Source organism: Mobula birostris, chromosome 2 (genome assembly GCF_030028105.1).
Source record: "Mobula birostris isolate sMobBir1 chromosome 2, sMobBir1.hap1, whole genome shotgun sequence".
Lineage (NCBI taxonomy): Eukaryota > Metazoa > Chordata > Chondrichthyes > Myliobatiformes > Myliobatidae > Mobula > Mobula birostris.
In genome coordinates, this window is record NC_092371.1 from 134,544,862 (window position 1) to 134,561,316 (window position 16,455).

At 38.3% G+C, this 16,455-nt stretch overlaps 1 protein-coding gene across 1 annotated transcript in view; it reads right to left on the reverse strand.

Moving 5' to 3' along the window:
• The window catches only part of LOC140210924 (dynein axonemal heavy chain 8-like), a 504,855-nt gene that overhangs the window by 207,323 nt on the left and 281,077 nt on the right, over positions 1–16,455 (reverse strand). Inside the window, exons 44-48 of the mRNA XM_072280194.1 lie at positions 14,142–14,276; positions 8,971–9,132; positions 7,848–8,094; positions 5,647–5,888; positions 1,803–1,943 (exon numbers count right to left, since the gene is read on the reverse strand). Coding sequence (XP_072136295.1) covers positions 1,803–1,943; positions 5,647–5,888; positions 7,848–8,094; positions 8,971–9,132; positions 14,142–14,276 — 927 coding nt within the window. The remainder of the gene's footprint in view (positions 1–1,802; positions 1,944–5,646; positions 5,889–7,847; positions 8,095–8,970; positions 9,133–14,141; positions 14,277–16,455) is intronic.

A 16,455-nucleotide genomic window follows, 5' to 3' on the forward strand; every position in this document is an offset into this window, starting at 1 on the left:
AAACTTTTGTTTTGAAGAGATATTGAGGCCTTGGTTAAGAAAAAGAAGGAGATGCATAGCAGGTATAGGTAGGTAGGAACAAATGAGGTACTTGAGGGGTATAAGAAATGCAAGAGAACAATTAAGGATGAAATCATGGGGGCTAAAAGAAGACATGAGGTTGCTCTAGCAGACAAGGTGAGGATTGCTGGGTGGCGTGGCTCAAGGGGCCAGAAAGGCCCATTCCACGTTTGTATCTCAACAAACAAATAAACAATCCTAAGGCTTTCTACAGATATATTGAACAAAATTTTATCAAGGGACAAAACTGGTCCTCTAGAAGATCAGAGTGGTAATCTGTGCATGGAGGCAAAAGAGATGGGGGCGATCTTCAATGAATATTTTGCATCTGTAATTATTCAGGAGATGGACACAGAATTTAGATGTGAGGCAATGCAGCAACAAAGTCGTGGACTCTATACAGATTACAGAGGAGCAAGTGCTTGCTACCTTGAGGCAAATGAGGGTGGATAAATTCCCAGGGCCTGAGAAGGTGTTGCCTCGGACCCTGTGGAAGTCTAATGCAGAAATTGCAGGGGCCCTAGCAGAGTTACTTAAAACTTCCTTACCCATGGGTGAGTTGCCAGAGGACTGGAGGATAACTAATGTTATTCCGATGTTTAAGAAAGTCTCTAAGAAGAAGACAGAATATTAAAGGCCAGTCAGCCTGACATGAGTAGTGGGAAAATTATTGGAAGGTATTCTAAGGCGCTGGATATATAAATATTTGGATAGACAGGGACTGATTAGGAATGGTCACATTGGGAAGTAGTGTCTAACCAATCTCATAGATTTTGTTGAGGAAATTACCAGGAAAGTTGATGAAAGAAAGGTAGTAGACATTATTGGCATGGACTTTAGATTTTTCCACTAAGGTTGAGTGAGACTAGAACTGGGGGTCATGGGTTCAAGCTAAAAGGTGAAATGTTTAAGGGGAACATGAGGGGAACTTTTTCACTCAGAGGGGTGGTGAGTGTGAAATGAGCTGCCAACAGGAATGGTGGATTTGGGTTCAATTTTCAACACAAAAGAGATTTTGATAGTTACATGGATGGGAGGGGTATAGAGGGCTATGGTCCATGGGATTAGGCAGATAAATAGTTTGGCAGGACTAGATGGGCCGAAGGTCTATTTCTGTGCTGTAGTGCTCTTTGACTTTTCTATGACCCTATGCATTCAATATCTTAGTGGCCATAGGAATGCCTAATACAGTTCTAATAACACAGAATGTCTCAGCTTTGAATTATTTTCATTCTATCTTATTTAACCGGTGATGATGCAACAAAATAGAAGGGAAGGTATCCTCAGATGTGTAGACCTGTACAGAGGCCAAACCATTCAATATTGCCATGGATAGAAACAACAAATGCAAAAACTTGTACTTGTATAAAAGCTTTGAAAGTAGACATTTTAGCCCCTCAAGCCAGCTTCACATTTGACAAGGTCATGGCTGATCTTCTATCTCAGTAACATTTTCCAGCACTAATCTTTGTCTATGTTCACACTCCCTAACTATTCCCATTCATTCATTGACCAGATATCTTTGTTTACAGGTTCTCCCTTGGTTTTACCCTATCTGAGATAGTCCTCTCCTCATCTTCCCTGCAACTTAACAAGCTTCAGTTGTCTTCTACCCAATTCTAATGAAGGGTCTTCAGCCTGTAATTTGACTGTATTACGCTGCAAACAGATGAAGTCCTGACTTGATAAATTATGAAAATATATCTAAATAAAAAAACTGACATTTTAGTCAGTGTTCTAACCTGCCTTATGTAGTTACATTCCAACAGCTCCATCACTGGATAAAGGTTTAATTTCATGTACACATAACTATCTTCAAAGGCTTTGTTATACAAGGCTTGTAGAATCTCAGCTTCATGAGGGGGACATTTGTTTAACCAAGCCTGTAAGTCAAAACAGAATTTTCTGAATAATTAAGATGGGTAATTCAAATCTCAGTATCTAAACTAAAAAGTAGTGAAGCACAGACAGTTATCAACTAATTCATCAATAATAGTTAATGTTATCCTTAGGTTTAACAAGAAGTAATCCAAGACAATTATTGTTCTGCTGCTGTTCTACAAGTACCATTTTTTTTTTGGCCTTAACCACACTGTTTCTGTTTTGTGGCACGGAAGACAATTTTCAACTAGAATCTCAGTTCCCAGTGATTTGAAGCCAACTGTAGTGACAGAAATTGTGGAACTTCAGAAATATACTCATCACTCATCACCAGGAAAGCCCAGCAGGAATTGTTTCTCCTATGCCAGCTTTGGAAACTTAACATCTCAGGGCGTATCCTGATGAATTTTTACTCAGACGTCATTGACAGTGTTGTGGCCACCTCCATTAGCGTTTGTTTTCCCACCACCTCCTCCCTCGCCAAATCCAGGTTGCAACGAGTGGTCCACTCAGCAGAGAAGATCACTGGCTGTCAGCTATCGATATTAACAGATCTGTTTATTGCAAGAGTGAAGAAAAGAGCTTAAAAAATTACTGTTGACTCCACCCACCCTAGCGGTCACCTAGTCACCAAGATACATGCTAGAAGTCCATCACCAAAAGGACTACATACCATCTATGAAACTTGTTTCCTGTAGCTATCTAGCTTCTCAACAAAACTCACTCATGTGTCATACCCTAACTGTCCCTGTTAAATGGTCTTTCCTGCTTTCCTTGTTCTGTTGATAATTATTTAATCTGTTCATACGTGCACATTTACTTAAGTTTGATTATTGCTTTTTGCGGGTGTGACCACTCTGCTAATTGTTGACTGTTCATGACTATTTTCTTGTAAACCGTTGGTTGCTATTTTGTTGTCTGTTATGGTACTGTCCTGTGTCTTATGCTTGGCACCGAACCACAATCAACTCTGGGATATATTTCACATACAGGAAATAAAGTGATTCTGATCCTGATACATGTTTTAACAGTTATTATTGTTGTCACACTGGCTGTCAAAGCTGTCAAATCCAAAGATTTTCACAAACATTCCAGATTAAGTGTGGATCTGTTCAAAAGCAAAAATGATGCTGTGGCGACCCACTTTCTAGCGCACACGAACCGGCTCACAACAGCACGCGTAGGCAGAGGGCCGGCACCAGAAAGGGCGCCAGGCCATCTTCACCAGCAGGGGGAAAATCCCACGCGTGGAAAGGGTCTGGGAATATGCATTCCCCACAGCAATCCCGCCCCAGGGAGGGCGGGAATGGGAAGGCTTTAAAAGCAGGCCGCGAAGTTTGAATAAGTCTCTTTCATCGCAACTCTAACTCACCGACTCCGTGTGGTTATTCTAGTGCTGTGTGTAGCACACCGCTACAATGCTTCTTTTTAAGTCAAAGGTAGAAAACTGAAAAAGCATACACACTTATTTATCTTACATTGTTAAAAAAAATCCCACTTAATTTTCTCTTAACAGTTAATTTCTCCCATTTGTTTGTGAGGATTAACTGTATTTTAACTTAGTTTAACTTGCTTTGTGCTTAGTCAGTAGACCATTCTGCAGCAAGCTGCAGAATTGAATTTGTCCCCAGCCTAAGACTGAATTCCATGATCAGTGCAGAGGCATGCACTCAGCAGCATAAACACTGGGTGGAATATTGCACCAGCTTTCTCCATAAGTCTGTCTCTGTCTCAGCTCCCAATATTCATTAAAATTTCCTTTAAAAGATTAAATAGGGTCTTCAATTTTCTTGATGATAGTATGAGATCCATAATTTAAGCAAATCAGGAGAATAATGGACCATAACAAAAAAATGATATTAACAGTCTCACATTGCTGCCTAGATTTTATAACAACATGATTTCATGAAAAGGAAGATAATTCTTGTAAGCTGCATAATAAGAAGGCTTAGAAACTAAGTGGATGTAGTACCTTTAAACTTTCAGAACAGTTCTGCTGAGAAACTACACTGAAGTTTATTACCCACAATAAAGCCTCCTGGAATTTTGGGTAATATACTAACATGGATAGAGGACTGAATAATAATCAGAAACTAGAACAGGAATATACAAGGCATTTTCAGGCAGATAGTTACATAGTTAAGTTCTTGGATTTTATCAATTTACAATTATATTAATGACGCAGTGTAAAGTATTCCAATTTGCAATATGACACAATTAGCTCGGAAGTTAAGCAGTGAAGAAGGAGCAAAATAAGTTGTAAAGAAATTGAGATAGTTTATTTAAGTGAGTAAGGAAGTCTCCGGTGGAAAAGTGAGTTATTCACTTTGAAAAGAACAAAAGAAAATAGGGACAGTGGAATCCAGTTAACTTGGCTTTCAATTAATCCGGGCAGCTGCTTATTTGGGTCAACTCTTAAGGAACAAAAACTAATCGAGAAAATAGCTGGGATTCACTTTGTTTATTTGGGACACTATGCCACTTAATTGGAACAGGAGTCTGTTGCCGAACAATTTCTAACTAATGTCAATCGCATGCACTTGTGTGGCTGTTAGACACTACACCATGCTTAGAGCAAACAACTTCTAAATAGCATCAGTTGTGTGTACTTGTGTTCTAATAGCAGTGCTTTTTGTCACTGATAGTTGGCGATATAAGCGCCAAGACAATTCAGAACAGTTTTGCTCACTGCAATTTCAAGTATTCAGGCTTGGAGATGCCAGAAATAGGCGGGAATGAAAATGGAACAATTTCACTGCTTCAACAAATTAGGAGCTATGAAGAATTTTAAGGTATCGACAATCATCTTGGATGTTACAATGAAGATCAAGATCTGGAGGATGCAATCATCTAAAGCATTGTATGCAGGCATTAGGTGTCCATGCTGCTTTTGTTCATTATCAGTCAATCAATAGAAAATGGCAGCATACACTGGATGAATTCCTCCATTGATAACTATTAGGAACTAATACAGTTATAGTACTGTAATAGTATTGGTACTGTTCTCATTTGTTTCGTATTTCATTTAAATGCAATTTTTTTTTACTCAGTTAAACAGTAGTGTGTCTTTATTCTACCGTTTCAAACAGTTCCACAAAACCAGCTATTTGGGGCAGCCACTTAATTCAGCCAAAATGTACTGGTCCCAATGTCCCAAACAACTGGAATCCATCATTTCTTTTTTAGAAAATTATAGACTCATCTTATTATAAATCAATTCTGCATGCTCATCCAAGTCTTTGCTTATCAAGAATGTATCTAATTCTGCCTTAAAATTGTCCATTGAGTCTGCATCCACTGTCCCTTGAAAAAGAAAGTTCCATTAGATTCATGATGAAAGTCACCTCACTTCACTTTAATTGGGCATCCCCTTGTTCCTAAAAAGATCTCTAGTTTTAGATTCTCCCACATGAGTAAACGTCCTCTCCATGTCCACCCTGAGTCCTCAAGATCTTATACACTTCAATCAAGCTATCTTTAACTCTTAAATTCCAGTGGATACAAACCTCACCTATCCAAACCTCCACAACAGATCTAAAACTGCAATCGCAACAATTATACCTCTATGAAGAAATAGTTCAATAATGGACTAGAAATTAAAGTTCTTATAGGAAGGCAAACAGATAATTTAAACACATTCCTTAAGTGTCATAGATATTCATTGAACTTCAAAAGCACAGTGTTTATATATATTGAGGCCACTACCTTTAAAATTGGCTTCCAACTGAGAGCAGAAGAGCTGATGTAGACCATCCCCATCCTGGACACTGTGGCTGGAGATGCATTCTCAATGTTGTGTACTTCAAACAATAATTTGCAAGAAGGAGCCATTGGAATACGGTCACCATTAGCCAGTGTTAAGGTCTTATTGTCATCCAGTACAGAATTTAAATTTTCTATCCAAATAGCATCCACTGGGCCATCCAGAACGATCCAGATATTCTCACCTAGGAACCATATTTTAAACACCACAAAAGGATGTAAAAAAGATCAAATATTGGCATTATTAATCTGTAAAGTTCAGACATTTATTAGGTTTTTAGAAGATTTCAGTATAAAAAGCCATATTCACATAGAAATACAATGACTTCACAGAGGATTTAGTTTATAATTAACGTTTGGTGAAGCTTAAAATTTGGTGAGAATTAACTACATCACTGTAATTGCAATCACTGTGAAAATAAAATTCAGTTGTTGAGTAATCTAAGAATAAAGGAGCTTATTATCATACTTCTGCAAACTGTGATTTTAACTAATTTACCAGATAAATTTGTCCCTTCTAATACTCTCCACACTCGTAGATGAGTACAGTTCCAACAGCACAACCACATTATTCTAAAGCAAAAAAGAAATTGCTGAAAGATCTCAGCAGGTCAGGCAACATCTGCAGACAGGAAAGGTCAGTCGACATTTCAGGTCGATACCTCCATGTACACATTATCCAAAACATTTCTTTTGTTCTCAAGTAGACATCCTGGTTGCAGTGAATACCATTTACAAACTGAACTGCAACAATTTGCCAATGTTTCTTCAACAGTACATTTGAAAACTTCAAGAAGGAAGAGAGCAGTCAGTAACTGGAAATATCACTATCTACAAGTTTCCTCCATGTCACATACCATTTAGATTTGCTTTTTCTTCAATATTGTCCTGAAGCTGATTAAGGACCCTCACCAGAAGAACTACAGTGGTTCAAGAAATAGCTCATCACCACCTCAATGTGACTAGTCAGGGATGGATATTGACTGCTGGCAGTCACATCATCATACCACAAAACTTCCTTATTTTCATAACATTCTACCCGGCTTGTTAATGGCTTGCTACTGCTCCCTGGTCTCATGAGGGTTCCAGGTCCACTGCAATGATGTTCAATTTGAAAAGACTGTGCAGTTCAAAGACAATGTAGGCCATACCAGTGACAACCAACCAGAAAAGACAATAAAAATATACTTTTACAATGCAATCCCTGCGCCTATTTTCAACAGCTCCCAGGAGTGTCATAGGAGCCAGGCTGTCCCAACAGACACACTATCTGTGGTAAGTACTTTGTTAGAAAGTATACTATTAGTTAGATGGAAAACCATAGTCATGCACGTTCTGGAATGTTCAAGTTCACATCATGAGTACTTGAATGTTCAGTTCTCCACTTTTCCTGTCTTATGTCATGCTATTTCAATAAATGTATTTAAATATAGCATTTAGATCATTTAAAATTTTGAAGTAAAATATGAATGAACTATCATATAGGACTGTGAGGAAGTGCTCAGATGGCTTCCTGATCCAATAATAGTCCCACAAGTTAACCTACTAAACTAGTAGATAGAGTTTTAGCCCTTTGAAATAAACACATAACTTTCAGCCCCATCTGGGACGTAAAGTAATTAAATAAACATGTAATTTTAGAGTTGTTCAGAATAAAATTAGAACTACTACATTATTATAGACCCATGTAGTTCAATAATGTATTTTTTCCAGTCTGGTGTATATGTGACTCCAGACCCACCAATGTTGTTGACTCTCTAGTGGTCCCTTAGTTCAGGGGTAAGCAGCGGTAGTCGATAAATGAGGGAATTGTCAGTACCATCCACAATCTGTGGTTAATAATTTTATATAAAATACTGTTATGAAATTCTATTGACCTAAGTACATTTTGTTGGTGAAAAAATTTCATCTATGCATGATTTATCCCTATGATATCAAATGTAATTAAAGTTTGTAATATGTTGCTAAAGTAATCATTCAGAAGACTGGGCCAGATTTTCGCCATCTCTCCAAGGTCAGTAACCTTGCAAAATAGGTTACTTGTCCATTTATAATTGCCCAACTCACAATAAATCAAAAATTATCTATCATTCTATTTTCATAAAAATGCAAAACTTTTGACTGAGTTTCAAGACTGCAGTAACCTTTTTTTGCTTTGATGGATTTCCTCCAAAGAGTTGAGAAGATTCCATCAGTCCAGTCATTTGTTGCAGTATCCAATCGGCCAAACATCTGTGGAGCAGTAATAGCCTTGGGATTCATGCGCATCTCCCGATGAGGGGCTCCACATTCAGTCATTGCTTGCATTAGGATGCGAATTACGCAAGTCTTTCCAGAACCACTAGGACCCAGTGTCATCAGTCCATGACGAACTCTGGCTGTTTCAAACAGCTGAAAATAAACAGAGCAGTTAATTGTTTATAAAACAGTGGAAAGACAAGAGAAAAGGGCTTTTCTTCTCAACAAGGAAACTCCTGAGAGGTTATCATATAATTTGGTTGACTTCTGTTACCAAAAAAATTAAGGGAAGAGGATCTACCACAAACTACATTTAAGATTACAATCTTAGTAAAAAATTATACTGAGATGAAAAGTGATCGAGGAGGAGCTAACCCTGCAAGAGTTTAAAGGATCTATTAGGTGAATTCCAGCAAAGTTTCAAACAAAAGTTTATAGAGGAAAAGGACGGAAGGACAGGCAGAAATGGGATGTGGGCATGAATTTTCATGTCTAGAAGTAACACTGGTAGGGATGAGAATTTTAGTGGCAGATCTGCTGAGGCTAGAGTTGACGTTACAGAAATTAAAATAATAGGTCTGTGTTGGCATGGACACATGATCTAAAGTTTATTTGTGGATTGAAAACTGCACTAAATGAGAATTACCATTTCCTAGATGCTCTCCCCTTTAATACTTGATTGAGGAACTCTTCCTAAACACAAACATTCCTCCTCCTCTTTATACAGTATCTTAGTTTAATGTTTTTCCAATTCCCAGCCAAAGCAAATCAGACTGAGGATTGGGGTTCATATTTTTAAGAATTTAGCAATAACCTCCCTCCAGTACCGCTCACACTTGGTAATTAATGTTCCTCCTGTCGGATACCTAATTCAATTCACTGTATTTTACTGATGACAGGAAAATAAATAAGATTTCATTATTTTTTAAGTCTATTACATGCTCATGTTTTCACTCAGATATTTTAAATTAAATCAGACAGCAAAATTAACATTACATTAAATCAACAATTTCTCCTAGAAACATTTACCTGAACAAGTTTCAGATTCCATGGTGGGTGATTAACTAATCCTGCAATTTCTACTTGATTTGAAACAGCTGCCTGCAGTTCCACATAGGTGCTACTATCCAATTGTATACCTGGGAACAGGTCACTGATCAAGCTTAAGAAGAGAGGTTCATCTTCATCCACCTATGAATTAAATAAAATCAAATTCTAATATCCATTATCATGCTGAATAACCTAGAAATTGTACAATCCAGGTTAGTAATGGCAATAGTTTGATCAAATTACATCAATCCTTCCTTTTGCTTACGTAGACGCGGAATATGTTGAACTTAACTTGGGAAATGGAAAGCTAACTACTTAATATAATGGAACCTAGGTTAAAAATCAGAATTATAAAAGAGAAAATAGACTGTTTAATCAGATCAGATGTATCATCTCAATAAATAAGAGCTACATTAAATAAGAGCTACACCATACATAATATGGTGGAATTCTTCATTAAGATGGAGAGTGACATAGTTAATTCAGAAACAAAGGTTCTGAACTTAAAGAAGGGTAACTTTGAAGGTATGAGATGTGAATTAGCTAAGATAGACTGGCAAATGACACTTAAAGGATTGACGGTGGATATGCAATGGCAAGCATTTAAAGGTTGCATGGATGAACTACAACAATTGTTCATCCCAGTTTGGCAAAAGAATAAATCAAGGAAGGTAGTGCACCCGTGGCTGACAAGAGAAATTAGGGATAGTATCAATTCCAAAGAAGAAGCATACAAATTAGCCAGAGAAAGTGGCTCACCTGAGGACTGGGAGAAATTCAGAGTTCAGCAGAGGAGGACAGAGGGCTTAATTAGGAAGGGGAAAAAAGATTATGAGAGAAAACTGGCAGGGAACATAAAAACGGACTGTAAAAGCTTTTATAGATATGTAAAAAGGAAAAGACTGGTAAAGACAAATGTAGGTCCCCTGCAGACAGAAACAGGTGAATTGATTATGGGGAGCAAGGACATGGCAGACCAATTGAATAATTACTTTTGTTCTGTCTTCACTAAGGAGGACATAAATAATCTTCCAGAAATAGTAGGGGACAGAGGGTCCAGTGAGATGGAGGAACTGAGCAAAATACATGTTAGTAGGGAAGTGGTGTTAGGTAAATTGAAGGGATTGAAGGCAGATAAATCCCCAGGGCCAGATGGTCTGCATCCCAGAGTGCTTAAGGAAGTAGCCCAAGAAATAGTGGATGCATTAGTGATAATTTTTCAAAACTCGTTAGATTCTGGACTAGTTCCTGAGGATTGGAGGGTGGCTAATGTAACTCCACTTTTTAAAAAAGGAGAGAGAGAGAAACCGGGGAATTATAGACCGGTTAGCCTAACGTCGATGGTGGGGAAACTGCTGGAGTCAGTTATCAAGGATGTGATAACAGCACATTTGGAAAGCGGTGAAATGATCGGACAAAGTCAGCATGGATTTGTGAAAGGAAAATCATGTCTGACGAATCTCATAGAATTTTTTGAGGATGTAACTAGTAGAGTGGATAGGGGAGAACCAGTGGATGTGGTATATTTGGATTTTCAGAAGGCTTTTGACAAGGTCCCACACAGGAGATTAGTGTGCAAACTTAAAGCACACGGTATTGGGGGTAAGGTATTGGTGTGGGTGGAGAGTTGGTTAGCAGACAGGAAGCAAAGAGTGGGAATAAACGGGACCTTTTCAGAATGGCAGGCGGTGACTAGTGGGGACCGCAAGGCTCAGTGCTGGGACCCCAGTTGTTTACAATATATATTAATGACTTGGATGAGGGAATTAAATGCAGCATCTCCAAGTTTGTGGATGACACGAAGCTGGGTGGCAGTGTTAGCAGTGAGGAGGATGCTAAGAGGATGCAGGGTGACTTGGATAGGTTGGGTGAGTGGGCAAATTCATGGCAGATGCAATTTAATGTGGATAAATGTGAAGTTATCCACTTTGGTGGCAAAAATAGGAAAACAGATTATTATCTGAATGGTGGCCGATTAGGAAAAGGGGAGGTGCAACGAGACCTGGGTGTTATTATACACCAGTCATTGAAAGTGGGCATGCAGGTACAGCAGGCGGTGAAAAAGGCGAATGGTATGCTGGCATTTATAGCGAGAGGATTCGAGTACAGGAGCAGGGAGGTACTACTGCAGTTGTACAAGGCCTTGGTGAGACCACACCTGGAGTATTGTGTGCAGTTTTGGTCCCCTAATCTGAGGAAAGACATCCTTGCCATAGAGGGAGTACAAAGAAGGTTCACCAGATTGATTCCTGGGATGGCAGGACTTTCATATGAAGAAAGACTGGATGAACTGGGCTTGTACTCGTTGGAATTTAGAAGATTGAGGGGGGATCTGATTGAAACGTATAAGATCCTAAAGGGATTGGACAGGCTAGATGCAGGAAGATTGTTCCCGATGTTGGGGAAGTCCAGAATGAGGGGCCACAGTTTGAGGATAGAGGGGAAGCCTTTTAGGACCGAGATTAGGAAAAACTTCTTCACACAGAGAGTGGTGAATCTGTGGAATTCTCTGCCACAGGAAACAGTTGAGGCCAGTTCATTGGCTATATTTAAGAGGGAGTTAGATATGGCCCTTGTGGCTATGGGGGTCAGGGGGTATGGAGGGAAGGCTGGGGCGGGGTTCTGAGTTGGATGATCAGCCATGATCATAATAAATGGCGGTACAGGCTCGAAGGGCTGAATGGCCTACTCCTGCACCTATTTTCTATGTTTCTATGTTTCTACATTTACTGCTGAATGATATAAAAACAAATCTAGAGATATCATGTAGTTGGCATGAAAACAGAAACCAATGAAAGCGAAAAAAAGCAAAAGGGACAAAATTTGCCAAGAGAGCAGAGCTTCTTCAAGGTGAACATTCAAGAGAATCTGGATATACCACATCAACAAAGAATCAAGAGTTCATGTTTTAGGTACATGCCTCTCACTAGAACAGGGCAAAATTTATTGACCTGAAACATTAACTCTGATTAGCTCTCCACAGATGCTGCCTGACCTGCTCAGTATCACCAGCGTTTACTACTTTGGTTCAGAACTCCAGAACCTCCAGTAATTTAGTCTTTGGATGTGACCGATGGCTTCTACTACTAATAACTTACAATTACATGAGATATATAAATAAATATTTCACAAAACAATTTTAAAATAGTATTTTAATAATAGAGAAGCCAAAATTTCTGCATTTAACTGTACCAGGATATGTTGCATTTTAGATACAGCCAGCTCCATCACAGACACAATCCTTCCTACCATCAAATACATCTTCAAGAGGGCCTCAATAAGGTGGCATCTATCACAAAGAAACCACCCACCTGGACATGCCCTCTTCTTGTTCTTTGGTCTTACCGACATTGAGTGGAAGGTATAGAAACCTAAAGATACACACTCAATAATTTGGGAACAACGTCTTCCGCACTGCCATCAAATTTCTGAATGGTTCATTAACACAAACTTTTTTCCCATTATTTATTTATTTTTTAACTTTTAGTAATTTTTTTACACTGTACTACTGTCACAAAGCAATAAATTTCATTATATTTGTTACTGATAATAAACCTGATTGTAAATTAATGTAAATCAAAAATGCATAAACTGCTCTTTTCTGATCTAGAAAATCTTCCGTTTAATGTGTATTATGTAAAACATTTCAATATAATGATACATAAAATGTTAAAGAAAACATTCTAGTGAAAGCTTAATTTCTTTTCTTCCTTGGGTCACCTCACAATTATCAGAGATTAAGAAATTTCAGTTTCTAGGTTAACTCTCGTTAATAACATGTGAAAATAATTAACTGATAAATTAATAGATTAATCTACTTAACAACATTACAGTAGAATGGCACATGAATATTCATAATTTAGCAGTAGATCCAACTATTTTAAGAAATATTTAACATATTTTAAGATATGCTAGAAATCATTATGATGCTTTCTGTTACATTTGGGGTTATTAGTTAATTCCTTATAGATCAAATATGATTACTGTTATACTGTAAATGACAGAAATAGATTTTTATACAAGCAATTGGGGAATAAAGTCATAATGAAACTCAGGAAGTTGGATTGCAGCTTTACAAAACTCTGCTTAGGCCATTTCTAGAGTTTTATGTTCAATTCTGCTTGACCCATTATAGAAAGATGTGGAAACTTTGGAGAGGACACAGAAAAGGTTTACCAGGGTGCTGTCCGGTTTAGAGAGCGTATATGTAAAAAGTTGGACAACCTCGGGTTGTTTTCTCTGCAGCAGCAGAGGCTGAAGGGAGATCTTATATAAGTTGTGTACAATTATAAGAGCCCTGGATAGAGTAAATAGCTGAAACCTTCTACCATTACTAGTTTTAAGTAGATCCAAGATACTTAATCAGACTAAATTTAAATGTTTATCATGAATACTTAATCATTTATCCTACATAAGAAAAGATTTAAACTATGGAATTCAGGGCGTTACTAATTGCATATGGACCCAAATTAAAATTACTGAATTAGTTAATTAAATGGAATGTGCCATCTCACACTCCGCAATAAAATCCTTGAAGAGTAAATTCACTTGAATCAAAATCAGTTCATAACATTTATTCAAGATTCAAGATTGTTTAATGTCATTTCCAGTATACAAGTGTAAAGAAGAACAAAATAATTGTTACTCCAGATCCGATGTAGCACAAAATAAAGAACACAATAATTTTAAAAAGGCAATAAATATAAATACGCAAGATAGTTTCTATACTGCACGTAGATTGACTGCATGTCCATAAAGTGACACCAGGCACAGGAGTGACTCAAACAGGAAAGGATAAAGCAGTGGTGGTGGCGGTGGGGTGTGGAAGGTTGGGTAGTCGGTGGAGGCGTTGATCAGTCTTACAGCTTGGGGAAAGTAACTATTTTTGTTTCTGGTGGTCCTGGTGTCAATGCTACGTAGCCTCCTCCCTGATGACAGTGGGAAAAACAGTCCATGAGTTGTGTGGTTAGGATCCTTCATTATGTTACTGGCCCTTTACTGACATCTTTTTGTACATGTATTTATATTCTTAACCCTCACATTTATGTACACCAAATTGCTCCCCCCTCCCCATTACTTCCCCTTTCCAACACCAAAGCTGGGATAAAAGTGTAAATTAAATCTCAAATCTCATTCTTAATACTACTTACCAATTTAGATAGATTCATGTCTCTCAAAACTCTCATGACGATTGTTGACTCACTGTCTTCTGGTCGCGCTCTCTTCTGAGCTCCCAGTGTCCTCAGTACGGAAAGAATATTTCTCAAACCAAAGTCATAATGAACCTGGCAGAAATTAATAAGATAATGGTATTATTAATTACACAATCTTTTGGAAGAAAGGTGTTCATTCTATATTTTAACTGTAAAGAAATCACTGTTTTTCCCATTTATATCGGAGTAGGTGATTCACTGCAAGGCCAGCATTTATGACCCATCCATTATTGTCTGTTCTAGTTGTCCTTCACGCAGATCTCTGCAATCCATGTAAAGATACTTCCTCATTGTTCTGGGATTTTGTGCAACTGACAGCGTACATTTAGTTAGAAAAGTTGAATACTTGCAAGGACAATTTTCGTACATGTCCAATGCTCTTGTAAGTTGCTGCAAATATTCTAGCATGGAATATATTGCAGTAACAGTAACAGCACATAAATATTGGAGAAATTAAGTACTTAATGTAGTGGATGAATGTTAATCAAGAAGTATACTTTATTCCACTTCTTGACACTTGATATTTTGTGGAAATGAGAGAATGACATAATGCCTAGTCACAAACCCATTCATAAATCCACAGTATTTGTGTGACTGGTTCAGTTAAACTTCTGGTCAAGGGTAGCACCACTGAATGTCGATGGTAGCGGATTTGGTGATAGCCAGACAACTGAGTGTCATGTGGAAGTTTGCTGGAGTCTCTCTTGTTGAAGTTCATCATCACCTAGCTTCTGTGTGCCACAAATGTACAAGTATTACTTGACACACAACAGCATGCTGTCTGTATTTCTGCAGCATCTGTAGATTGTTTAATTATCTGAGAAGTGTGAACAATACCGAATATTGTGTAATCCTCAATGGCTCTCATGTTAGGAGAGAGAGAACGGCATTTATCCTACCTGAGGAGGTAAGTACACATTTATGACAAGTAGCCCGATAGAGATTCAGTCAAGTTCAAGTTTAGTTAACATTCGACCAGACATGAATATGGCCAAATGAAATAGCGTTTCTCCGGGCCAAAGTGCAAAGTACAACACCAACAGCAACTGCACATAGCACATATGGTTAGGAGTTCAGAAAAACATGCAGTCAGAAAAAAATAATATAGCCCACGTTCCGAAGTGGCAAGCCCGTAAACTGTCCTGGTCTATTGTTGCTCTTCCACTGAATGAACACTGGAGGGCAGTATTGATGGGAGGGAGCTAGCCCCCAATTCAGTACGGGTTCCAGTGTGCCCAACAGAGGCTCCTGATCTCTCCTACAGCACCTTGGCCTTCCTTCCCTGGGCAGCTGCAACAGGCAACCCTGCGGCTTTGGCCTAATCCTTGCCAAACTGAAGTGACACAATTCCCCTACCATTGGTCTCGTCAAAGAACCAGTGAACCAGACTATAAACACAAAATGCTGGAGGAAAAGTACAGTCGATGTTTCGGGCTGAAACCTTTCAGCAGGACAATACTCTTCTCCATAGATGCTGCCTGACCTGCTGAGTTCCTCCAACATTTTGTTTGTGTTGCTTGGATTTCCAGCATGTGCAGATTTTCTTGTTAATGAACCAGACTTGCAGTAGTCTCCATTACCAAAGTACAACAGAGACTCGCAATCACAAGGAAAACATCAAGACAATCATTCACACCATTTGTTAGATTGTGCACTGTCTCAGCACAATGGTGTGCAATAAGTCCAAGTGACAACACAACCATGGTACACCATTCCATCACTATTGAGCAACTTGCAGGTGGGATCGTCCTGCAGTACTTGAGGTTCTTAGTATCTAGCGATCATAGTTGTCCATTCTACTGAAATAATTTCAGAATCTATTGAATTTAGACATTCAGCTCTAATTGATCTTCATCTTTAAGCTGGGTTTCCTTAAGACCTTCAAAAACAGGCCAATAAGTAGGAAACATGTCAGCTTTTAATCATTTTATTATGCCTCTACTTTTGTTTCTAGTGATAACTATTATTTTAAATTTCTTCCTCCTTTTTGCCTCTGACTTTCTGCTATTTATGGAGTTGTTTTTAATATCTTCTGTTCTGAAGACAAATACATTCAAAGTTTCCACAATTTCTAAATTCCATCAAGTAATGTATTTATAATGGAATACCTGGTTTATGGTGATCTACAGGAAATTGATAGTTTATTTATTATTTAATTATTGGGACACAGTTTGGTACAGGCACTTCTGGCCTTTCAAGCAGCGCTACCCAGTAACACCCGATTTAACCTGAGCCTAATCACAGGACAGTT